The sequence below is a fragment of the Hyla sarda genome, chromosome 1 (assembly GCF_029499605.1).
Source record: "Hyla sarda isolate aHylSar1 chromosome 1, aHylSar1.hap1, whole genome shotgun sequence".
In the NCBI taxonomy this organism is placed as follows: Eukaryota; Metazoa; Chordata; class Amphibia; order Anura; family Hylidae; genus Hyla; species Hyla sarda.
Genome location: NC_079189.1, coordinates 95,878,418 through 95,890,894, shown reverse-complemented (window position 1 = coordinate 95,890,894; position 12,477 = coordinate 95,878,418). Strand labels below are relative to the sequence as shown.

General features: G+C 41.3%; 1 protein-coding gene across 2 annotated transcripts in view; it reads left to right on the top strand.

The window, feature by feature from the left end:
• NMU (neuromedin U) overlaps positions 1-12,477 on the top strand; it is a 123,313-nt gene that overhangs the window by 95,810 nt on the left and 15,026 nt on the right. For both annotated transcript variants that reach the window (XM_056558286.1, XM_056558278.1), the window contains one exon: positions 2,280-2,333. In XM_056558286.1, coding sequence (XP_056414261.1) covers positions 2,280-2,333 — 54 coding nt within the window. The remainder of the gene's footprint in view (positions 1-2,279; positions 2,334-12,477) is intronic.

The following is a 12,477-nucleotide window of genomic DNA, read 5'->3' as shown; positions in this document are numbered from 1 at the left end:
CTTGACATTCCATAGTGAAAGTCATCTTGGGACGTGTCTACATCAGAAAAACTGACACGTCTAGCGGCATTACTCTTATTTTTATTGTTGCGTTTTTTATGTTTCTTTGACTTTCTTAGAAGTTTTTTACCATTAAACAAATTGTAACAAAATACCTACCGGTTCTTGAAGTAGATACAGTATTGAGAGAAGTCATCACAGGTGGTATTAATGTAACCCCTAGAAGAGGCCCAACATTGGGGTCAGTACTTTCACCCAGTTTATTTAGCAGTAAACCCAAGTCTGAACAGGGCAATATAAATTGGATGAAATATAAAGGAAATGTGGGCTGTGGACACGGCAGGTGTATAACATGTAATTATATGGAAAAAACAGACCATTTTACATCTTATACTACTAATATATCATATCCAATATTAAGCTACATAAATTGTAGTACGGAATATGTAGTATATCTTGCAGCCTGCACACAATGCAGACTGCAATATGTGGGATCTACTAGCAACCAATTAAAAGTCCGTGTCCGCAGACATATTTCAGATACCAAGGGTATGAAAGTAGGGGTATCTGCTTTAACCAAACACTTTAGTGAATTTCATGGAGGTAACACTGATACCCTGACCGTCAAAGGCATAGAGAGGGTTAAAAAACACCCAAGAGGGGGAGATCTTAGAAAACACTTGTTAAACAGGGAAACTTTCTGGATGTTTTGTTTGAAGACGATACATCCAGATGGATTGAATCGGAGATTGGATTTAATCACTGTTTATTAAAATTACTACTTATTGGGTTTACAGTATAAATATAATCCATTAACCCTTTTGATGAATAAATAAAAAACTTTTTATCGGAAGAGTTTTGTATTATAAAATAGTTTTCATGTATAACAATAATAATAATAACACATTAATAATAATATGAAGACAAAGATCTCAATACATGTATCTCTATTATATTTTCCCGGTGTGTCTTTTACTCAAAAGTACGTAATAGTATGTATATAATAAAGTGATGGACTATAATGTGGATAAATTCCGGAGAAAGTATCAGAGAGAATCCGGACCACATTTTCCAACATATCTGATTCCTATCAGTCACGTGATTGTTCACAAATACTATTTTAATGTGTCTTTAGTGTGAAGTCTTTATTCTATGACTAAGCGCATCTAAGCGCGAAACGCGTCAGAAAGACCACTTGTACCTGTTTGTCCTGTGCAACTTCAATAAACGGAAATAATTTTATTCGCATACCAAGTGCTGGACATTCGTTTATGTTGGCATCATGGTTTCCTCAGTAAACTGTAGCTCCTCAGTGCCAGCAGCCCCAGACGATGACACTCTCCACCTTTGTACTCCTCACCTGGTTGCCACCACCCATGCTTGACACCAATAAGTTAATCTAGGTCTCATCAGACCACAGGACATGGTTCCAGTAATCCATGTCCTTAGTCTGCCTGACTTTAGCAAACTGTCTGCAGGCTTTCTTGAGCATCATCTTAAGAAGAGGCTTCCTTCTGGGATGCCAGCCATGCAGACTACTACAGTGCAGTGTGTGGCATTTGATCTGGGCACTGACAAGCTGACCACCCACCCCATTAACCCCTGCAGTAATGCCACAGCATTCATACAACTATTTCCCCAATGAAAACCTCTGGATATGGCACTAAGGATGTGCACTCAACTTCTTTGATCAAACATAGCGAGGCTTGTTCTGAGTGGAACCTATCCTATGAAAACCTCTGTATGGTCTTGCCCATTGTTCTGCAGTTTGGTTTCAGGGTCTTGGCAATTTTCTTATAGCCTAGGCCATCTTTATGTAGAACAAGTCTTTTTTTCAAATGCTCAGAGAGTTCTTTGACATGAGGGGCCACATTGAACCTCCAGTGACCAGCAAAGTAGGGAGTATGAGAGCAAACACAACACATTTATGACATCTGCTCCCAATTCACATCTGAGTCCTAACAAGTCACATGACAGCAGGGAGGGGAAAATTGCTAATTGGGTCCCAAATTGTGCTCACTTTTGTTGCCATTACACATTAATGGCTGTGTGTTGAGTTATTTTGAGGGGACACGACATTAAACCCTGTTATACAGGCTGTGCCCTCACTACTTTACATTATAGCAGATGTTTCATTTCTTCAGTATTGTCATATGAAAAGATATATTAAAATAATTACAAAAATGTGAGGGGTGCACTTACTTATGGGAGATACTATATATATAAAGTGAACCCATATATGGACGTTTAATTTATTGTGATTTTCTTTCTGATTCCAGGAGGAGGTCCAGGGACCAGGAGGAGTTTTAAGCAGGGGATACTTTTTGTTCAGGGTATGTAATTTATGGTAATATGTATAATGCAAAAACATTAGACAGATGTTTGTGGACTATTATATTAAATGTGTTGTCTGGGACTGTCCAATGAACTAGCATTGCATTGTCTTTTGAGGCTTTTACATGTTATATATACATATTCATTTTTTTTTCACCAGCGCTTCTTGTGTTTTCCAACTGGGTCAAATGACAGCTTTTCCTGTGATTTCTTTATTTCCTGTGATGTCACGTTCCCTTTGATATCCTGTTCCTTCCAGTGAATGTGATGTCACGGGATGAGTCCTCAGGTGGATGGGAGCAAACATACCTCCTATGGGCTTTCTGGAATTCCACATGGATTTTAGCCCCCCACTGGAGGCTATGCTATCATCAGAGCCCAGTGGAGGCTGCAGCAGTGAGGCTAGCATATTGTGAAGGAGACAAGCTGATAACTACCTTGTGGCTCAGCAATGGAGTCCTGGGATCAAATTCCACCAAGGACAACATATACCGTAAAAGGAGTTTGTATGTTCTCCCCATGTTTGCATGGGTTTCCTTCCACACTCCAATACAAAGCAATAGGTCAATTTCGAGTTTAGATTGGGAACCCCATTGGGGACCAACCCCATTGGAGACCAATGTGAGTGATGACAATCTCTGTACAGCCATGTGGAATAAGTTGTTGCAAAAGAATTAAAGGGATTATTAGTATTGTATTGTATTGTAAAGATCTACAGTGGCAGGACAATGCTACCCCTGTCTGTAATATCAAGCGTAGATAGGCTACATCTGCTCTCTGATTTCACCATTCTATTGACTGCCTACATGGTTCCATGACTATACACTTTTTTTTCAATTAGAAGCCAAATGTTCTGTTAAAAATATAAAAATTATAATAAGCATTTTATATATATATATATATATATATATATATATATATATATATATATATATAAAACAGAACCCCAATACTGCAAGACAACAGTGCTGACCACATACTGTTGAGCCAGCATACTGCTGAAATGTGCTTGTAGTAACAGAATCTAATATTTCCATATTTGTAACCCGCATATTACATTAGCATGAAGTTTTCAATGTAAATAAACAAGCACATTTCAAAAAAGCAGCAACAGAGGATGCTGCTCAGCTCTTCCGCTTGCGTGGTCGGGATCCGAAGCCTCCAGCATTGCCGGAAGCCGTTGAGGTGGGTGCTGCAGCCGAGATCCCGGGGGTCTCCAGCAGCGGGACCCCCATGATCTGACATCTTATCCCCTATCCTTTGGATAGGGGATAAGATGTCTAGGGGCGGAGTACCCCTTTAAAGGGGTACTTTGGAGGAAAAGAACGTTTTCAAATCAACTGGTGCCATAAAGATCTACACATTCATAAATTATTTCTATTTAAAAATCTTAATCCTTCCGGTACTTATCAGCTGCTGTATGCTCAGAGGAAGTTGTGCAGTTCTTTCTAGTCCTACTATATTGCACTTTGCTGCCACCTATGTCTGTGTCAGGAACTGTCAAGAGCAAACCTCTCCTGCTCCAGACAGTTCCTGACACAGATAGAGGTGTCAGCAGAGAGCACTGTGGTCAGACTGAAAAGAACTACACAACTTCCTGTGGAGCATACAGCAGCTGATAAGTAATGGAAGGATTAAGATTTTTAAATATACGTAATTTTCAAATATTTATAACTTTCTGGTACCTGTTGATTTAAAAACCTTTTTTTCCCCTATAAGGGGTAATCAAGTATTGGACAAGCCTTACCGCTTTCTTCTGGAAAGAACACCACTCTTGTGCTCAGTTTACGTGTGTTATTGCAGCTTTGTTCCATTGAAGTAAATGGAGCCCACTAGTAATACCACACATACCCTGAGAACAGAGGGGGAACAGTTTATGAAAGAAAGCAGCTATGATTTGCTTTGCTTGGCCAAGCACATATCACTGCTTCAATGGAAAGAGGGGCCAGATTGATTTGATAGAAGCTTAAATCCCAACAAAGCAATAGATCAAATAGAAGAACATGAAGAAGCTGCACTCACCCACGGATAAATTGCCAAAGAAGAATTCTTTATTGTAGTGTCTTACTGCGGAGGCAATCAGAAGCTGGATGTGCAGGGAGCAGGAGACCTGAGTCTCAGGAGCCGGGGCGTACCACTGGATGACGACTAGTTTCACATCACAACAGACGTTTCTTCCGGTCAGCAGTACGTCAATCTGTAGTGGTAATGTTGCTTATATACAGGTAAGTGATTAATATGCACACATGGATATACATATCAATAAATGCATAGATTCAGTGTCATTAAAAGCATATAAGTAAAAAAAAAACAGAAAAATAGTGAAATCAAAGAAAAGAGGAGAGGTCGTTTCTCTCATTTAACCCTAGCGGGCCCAATGCTTGTAAGTGCATAATCCAGAATGCCTCTCTACGAAGTAAATATCGATCTTCTTTGTACCCGTATGCGTGTACACATTTTTCTTTTTGTTTTACCAACGTAATAAAAATTTCAAGAACAAATTAAAGAGTGCACAACATAGGTTGTTTGACAAGAGAAAAATGTTTATACCTCCTAATATAAAATTGTGTTTTGCTAAATTTAACTTACAATATTTGCAATTTTTGGAGTAGACACAGTGAGCCAATTTTCTTTTTTTCTTTTGAGCTTGACGTTTTACATTTTTAATCTTGTCACCTTTTGTTTTTGTTTGTAAGTACCGTAATGATCGGTCTCTAATAATGAACCAATTATTAAGAATACTTTTCTTTATTATATCGTTCATACATGTATTTGCAAAGGAGAAAACACATCTTTTGTTTTCTTGTTTTTTGATGTTTTTTTTTTTCAGTAATTAGTTTCTGTTCTTTTTCTCTATTTTTATTAAGGCTTTATTGATAATATTTTCAGGATAACCACGTTCAGATAATCTGCCACAGAGGTCTTGTAATTGGTGTTTTAATACTTCAGGGTTACTATTAACTCTTTTTTAACCTCAACATCTGGCTGTACGGCATGTTATCTTCTACGTATTTTAAATGAAAGCTCTAATTTTGCAGTAATGAGTTTCTTGCTGTTTTTTACGATATCCAGATGTTTCCAAAATATTCTCATTAATTTCCAATCTCACATCAAGGAAATCTAAACTTTTACCTCCAAGACAGCTAGTAAACAGCATATTCATGCTGTTTATTTGATTGAGATACTGTACAAACATGTCAAATTCTAGTTTTGTGCCTTCCCAGATCATCAAGATATCATCGACAAATCTAAGATAGTATTTGATATGTTGGATATATGGGTTTGTATGCTTGAAAATATATTGTTGCTCAAAAAGGGTTAAAAAAATATTTGCATATGTGCATGACACAGGAGTGCCCATGGGCCTGCCTGTACCATTGTCCATCGTGCAAAAATACATAGTTTTGTAGAACAAAATCCAGAGATAAAAAAGGAGTGTCGTTTAAATTAGACAAGAAGGACAGGATGGCCTGTACAGCCGCATCGTGAGGGTGGCGGGTGTACAGGCTCTCCATGTCCACAGACACAAGCTAGAAAGTGTCCTGCCAAATAAAATCATCAAAAGCAGTCAGTAATTCGCTTGTATCCTTTAATAGGGTGGGTGTACCCATTAAAAGCGGAGAGAGCAACCATTCAAGGTAATTGGACAATGGCTCAGTAATTGAGCCGATACCAGCGATAAAACTGCACTATGAGAGCTCTCATTTAAAATACATAAAAGATAACATCCCTTTAAGCCAGATGTTGAGGTTAAAAAGAGTTAATAGTAACCCCGAAGTATTTAAACACCAATTACAAGACCTCTGTGGCAGATTATCTGAACATGGTTCTCCTGAAAATATTATCAATAAAGCCTTAAAGGGGTACTCCGCCCCTAGACAAGATGTCAGATCACCGCGGTCCCGCTGCTGGGGAGCCCCGGGATCCCCGCTGCGGCACTGCACTATCATTACAGCACAGAGCGAGTTCGCTCTGCACGTAATGACGGGCAATACAGGGGCCGCAGCATCGTTATGTCACGGCTCCGCCCCTTGTGACATCACGGCCCGCCCCTTTCAATACAAGTCTATGGGAGGGGGCATGACGGTTGTCACGCCCCCTCCCATAGACTTGCACTAAGGGGACGGGACATGATATCACGAGGGGCGGAGCCATGACGTCACGCTGCTCCGTCCCCTGTATTGCCCGTCATTACTCACAGAGCGAACTCGCTCTGTGCTGTAACGATAGCGGGGTGCCGCAGCGGGGATCCCCTTTGGATAGGGGATAAGATGTCTAGGGGCGGAGTACCCCTTTAATAAAAATAGAGAAAAAGAACAGAAACGAATTACTGAAAAAAACACATAAAAAATGAGAAAACAATAGACGTGTTTTCTCCTTTGCAAATACATTTATGAACGATATAATAAAGAAAAGTATTCTTGCTTGGTTCATTTTTGAACATGATCCGGAACTACATGAATTTGCGAGGGAGAGACCGATCATTACTTTTCAGCAAACAAAAACAATAGGTGACACGATTAAAAATGTAAAACTTCAAGTTTAAAAGAAAATTGGCTCACTATGTCTACTCCAAAAGGGAAATACCCATGCAAAAATTGCATATATTGTAAATTAAATTTAGCAAAAAGCTATTTTATATTAGGAGGTATAAACATTTTTGTGAGTCAATTTATCTTTTGTCAAACAACCTATGTTGTGTACTCTTTAATTTGTTCTTGTAATTTTTATTACGTTGGTAAAACAAAAAGAAAATTGTGTACACGCATACATGAGCATCTCTTTTCACTCCAGACCAGCAAGGGCGCAACCCGTTTTATTATGCATATGAAAGAGCATCTTAAAAGTAATACTAATGACCTGAAATTTGCCGGCCTTGAACAAATAAAAAATGTTCCATTGGGAGAAGATCGACATACCCATTTACGTCCTAGAGAGGCATTCTGGATTATGCACCCACAAGCTTTGGGCCCGCTAGGGTTAAATGAGAAAAACGACCTCCCCTCTTTTCTTTGATTTCACAATTTTTCTGTTTAGTTGTTCTATTTAGCAAATAGTTCTTTTTTTTTAACTTTTACTTTTACCATGCTTTTAATGTCACTGAATGTATGCATTTATTGCTATGTATATCCATAGGTGTATATTAATCATTTACCTGTATATAAGCAACATTACCACTACAGATCGACATACTGCTGACCGGAAGAAGTGTCTGTTGTGATGTGAAAGTAGTTATCCCGCTCCTGAGACTCAGGTCTCCTGCTCCCTGCACATTCAGCTTCTGATTGCCTCTGCTGCAAGACCACCGGGTGCAATGGTGGAACCACGTGTGTAGCGGTGTGAGTGGTGGGATCAGATGGTATTAACCCCGGGGTTTGGATGGTATCTAGTGTTCATGATGCCAGTGTGGTTTTCGGGTTCCGGAACACCGCACGCCCGGATTCTCCGCTATCCCAATTGCTTGAAGTGAAATGAGAGTCCACAACCAGTTATGGTCAAATGGAGGCTTTACAGAGTAGAAGACAGGTATAATTATCTTCACAGCCAAGGCCAGAAATCCCAGAGAGGTGGCAAGGACCCAGAGGACCTTGCAGCTTGCTGGACCAATATACTTGTAGTTTACTTGACTTGAAATTAGACTTGACTATGTGCAGGACTTGACTACTTGTAGTGACAGTAGACATAGACTTGAGACTTACTGGAATGACTGTAGCTTGTGGGGTCTTCCAGATGCTGATCACTTGCACTGAGATCTCTGGTGGTTGCTGTCTCAGTAAACATTGATGGTACAAGAGAGTGAATTGTAATGGCACCCCTTTATATAGTGGGGGACTGGAAAAAAGCCCATTGGTCAAGCTGCGGGTCATAGGTAAAGCTGATGCTCTCTGGGAGAACATGTGACAACAAATCATGTGACTGCATAACATAATATGTGACAGACTTACACGGGTCTTTGAGACCTCTCACAGGTTCTCTATACTACCTATACATAGGGATCCTGTCGATGCATTAAAGTGACACACACACCTTTATAAAACCAATATGGGGGAGACCTTGCAGGGGAGCTCCAGTTCACTGAAGGACTCAACCTGACAGGGCCTAAGGGTAGTACAGGGCCATGTCCTGTACTGGGACATCAAAACTATAATAAAGAATTCTTCTTTGGCAATTTATCTGAGTGCAGCTTCTTCATGTTCTTCTTATCGTTGCATTTGTTGCACTATTTCTTTTTTACGACAAGCTGACACCCCCTTGTTTGGTTTAGGAGTACAAAGTATAGTGAGACTGTGCTATACCCAGCTTCTCTAGGTGTTGTACATGCCACAGGTGCAGTGCCTGATTGCCGCAATCCCTCCTTGGTTTTGTTCATCAAAAACATATCTAGCAAGTGCTATCTGTATGGATGGTGTACTACTCTATTTGAGTATTGGGCCACTATGCGCTATGCTATACACCAAAAAAAACCTTAGTCATTACTACCTCATAACAAATAATATGTTTATTTATTCATACCAGTTAAAAATACAGAGGCAAAAAAGAACACTTAACAGCATAATATTATTCATGTTAAACTGAAATTATGTAATGCAAATGACAAAGCAGTGTTAAAGTAACATCAGATTTCAATGGAAACCATAATTAACCATAAATATATAAATCTGCCACCACACAAGTGTAAGCATAACATTCCAGTATATCAAAATATAAATAGGACATGATCCATGCAGTTAGCCTATGCTACATCTGCATGTTGAAAAACAACATATCTAATCCATCCATTGGGGTACTGTGGGAGGCCCCTTTACACGTTTGATCATTGTCATATCCCACCAGCTATAAATTGAGTTCATACCATGTTTGTGGGCTGAATCATATTTTCATATTCCAACATCTTGCTAAAGAAAAAATATTGGATATGTACTTTGGACAGTATTTTAAAGATATATGCATAACTGTATAGCTAACTGTCGGGTGTGTGTTTTTACATGCAGTTGAATAGACTTATCTAGCACAATATACACTGCTCGAAAAAATAAAGGGAACACTAAGATAACACATCCTAGATCTGAATGAATGAATGAACTAATCGTATGAAATATTTTTGCCTTTACATGTGCTGACAACTAAATCACACAAAAATTATCAATGGAAATCAAATTTATCAACGCATGGAGGTCTGGATATTGAGTCACACTCAAAATCAAAGTGGAAAACCACACTACAGGCTGATCCAACTTTATGTAATGTCCTTAAAAAAAGTCAAAATGAGGTTCAGTAGTGTGTGTGGCCTCCACGTGCCCGTATGACCTCCCTACAATGCCTGGGCATGCTCCTGATGAGGTGGCAGATGGTCTTTTGAGGGATGTCCTCCCAGACCTGGACTAAAGCATCCGCCAACTCCTGGACAGTCTGTGGGGCAACGTGGCATTGGTGGACGGAGCGAGACATGATGTCCCAGATGTGCTCATCTGGAGAATGGGCGGGCCAGTCCATAGCATCAATGCATTCCTCTTGCGGGAACTGTTGACACACTCCAGCCACATGAGGTCTAGCATTGTCTTGCATTAGGAGGAACTCAGGGCCAACCACACCAGCATATGGTCTCACAAGGGGTCTGAGGATCTCATTTTGGTACCTAATGGCAGTCAGGCTACTTCTGGCAAGCACGTGGAGGGCTGTGCGGCCCCCAAAGAAATGCCAAAGAACCACCAAACCGGTCATGCTGGAGGAAGTTGCAGGTAGCAGAACGTTCTCCACGGCGTCTCCAGACTCTGTAACGTCTATTACATGTGCTCAGTGTGAACCTGCTTTCATCTGTGAAAAGCACAGGGCCCCAGTGGCGAATTTGCCAATCTTGGTGTTCTCTGGCAAATGCCAAACGTCCTGCACGGTGTTGGGCTGCAAGCACAACCCCCACCTGTGGACGTAGAGCCCTCATACCACCCTCATGGAGTCTGTTTCTGTCCGGTGAGTGGACACATGCACATTTGTGGCCTGCTGGAGGTCATTTTGCAGGGCTCTGGCAGTGCTCCTCCTGCTCCTCCTTGCACAAAGGCGGAGGTAGCGGTCCTGCTGCTGGGCTGTTGCCCTCCTACGTCCTCCTCCACGTCTCCTGATGTACTGGCCTGTCTCCTGGTAGTGCTTCCATGCTCTGGACACTACGCTGACAGACACAGCAAACCTTCTTGCCACAGCTAGCATTGATGTGCCATCCTGGATGAGCTGCACTACCTGAGCCACTTCTGTGGGTTGTAGACTTCGTCTCATGCTACCACTAGAGTGAAAGCACCGCCATCATTCAAAAGTGACCAAAACATCAGCCAGGAAGCATAGGAACTGAGAAGCTGTCTGTGGTCACCACCTGGAGAACTCATAATTGCCTATAATTTCCACCTGTTGTCTGTTCTATTTGCACAACAGCATGGGAAATTGATTCTCAATCAGTGTTGCTTCCTGAGTGGACAATGTGATTTCATAGAAGTATGAATGACTTGGAGTTACATTGTGTTGTTTAAGTGTTCCCTTTATTTAAGTAAGCTATAAATAGCTTTCAGCTGTCTTGACCAAGTGCTTAAGAATAGGGAGGGGTAAACCGCTGCCAGACTTCTCTGGTGGTAGCTTATCCTTTTCTTCCCTGGCATCATTTGTCTAGGGAGAGTCAGGAAGACTCTTCACACATTATACAGTCATTTTTGGCGTGTTAGCGTGTTTGGCTAACATTTTGCTAATGTGTATGTGGGCCTTCAATGAGGAACATGATGACCTTTATCAGATACTAGCTGAGTACCCGGCGTTGCCCGGATTTTCCTTTCTAATACTTGTTGGGGAGGAAAATAAACAAGGAGGAAGCTTTTGACTTCATGTCCCGTCCTCATATATTGTTGTCATATCCCAACCCCATATCCTGTTCTCATATCCCGACCTCCTATCCCGTCCTCCTATCTCGACCTCCTATCTCGTCCTCCTATCTCGTCCTCCTATCTCGTCCTCCTATCCGTTCTCCTATCTCGTCCTCCTATCCTGTCCTCCTATCCTGTCCTCCTGTCCCGTCCTCCTATCCCGTCCTTCTATCTTGACCTCCTATCCCGACCTCCTTTTCCTGACCTCCTTTTCCTGACCTCCTTTTCCCGACCTCCTTTTCCCGACCTCCTTTTCCCAACCTCCTATCCCGTCCACCTATCCCAGTCCCCCTATCCTGTCCTCCTATCCTGACCTCCTATCCCGGTCCCCCTATCCTGTCCTGTCCTCCTATCCCGGTCCTCCTATCCCGTCCTCCTATTCCGACCTCTTATCCCACCTCCTATCCCGACCTCCTATCTCATCCTCCTATCCCATCTCCCTATCCTGAACTCCTATCCCGACCGGTAATATGTGTACCAGGTATTGAAATATCTCCAGCCTTTCGGAAGTTATGTGGGAACATACATTTCCCAAAAACCCCAACACTCACAAATGGGGGTATTAAAGGGTTAAATTAAATATCCTATATTTTAAGTGGACATATAAGTAACATGTGACCAAGTATTATCGAAATATCTCCAGCCGTTTGGAAGTTATGCAGTAACATATATTTCCCATTGACTTGCATGGAACTTTAAACATAAACCCCGTCCCTGGAAAATGGGGGTGAGTAAGGGTTAAATCACCTATCCTATGTTTGTTGCTGACATATAAGTAACATGTGTGCCAAGTTTCATGTTAATATCTTTAACCTTTGGAAGTTTTCGTGGAACATACACACACACACACACACACACACATGTTGAGTTTTTTATATATATATATATATATATATATATATATATATATATATATATATATATATATATTTAACACTTAAATCACAAACAGAATATCTTTAACCCCTTAAGGACCATGGACGTACGCGTACATCTAAGCACCCTGGTAGTTAAGGACCAAGGAAGTATGCGTACGTCCGTAGGAATATTGGTCCCTGCCGTGCGCCGGGCGGGGACCGAACCGTGGTGACTGCTGATATTGATCAGCAGTCACCCCACGCAAATGCCCAGGGGGGTCATCAGAACCCCTCATGTCGGCAATCGCCGCAAATTGCAAGTGAATTCTCACTTGCGATGTGTGGCTTTTCCGGTTCATACGGGTCTATGGTGACCCGGTGACCCA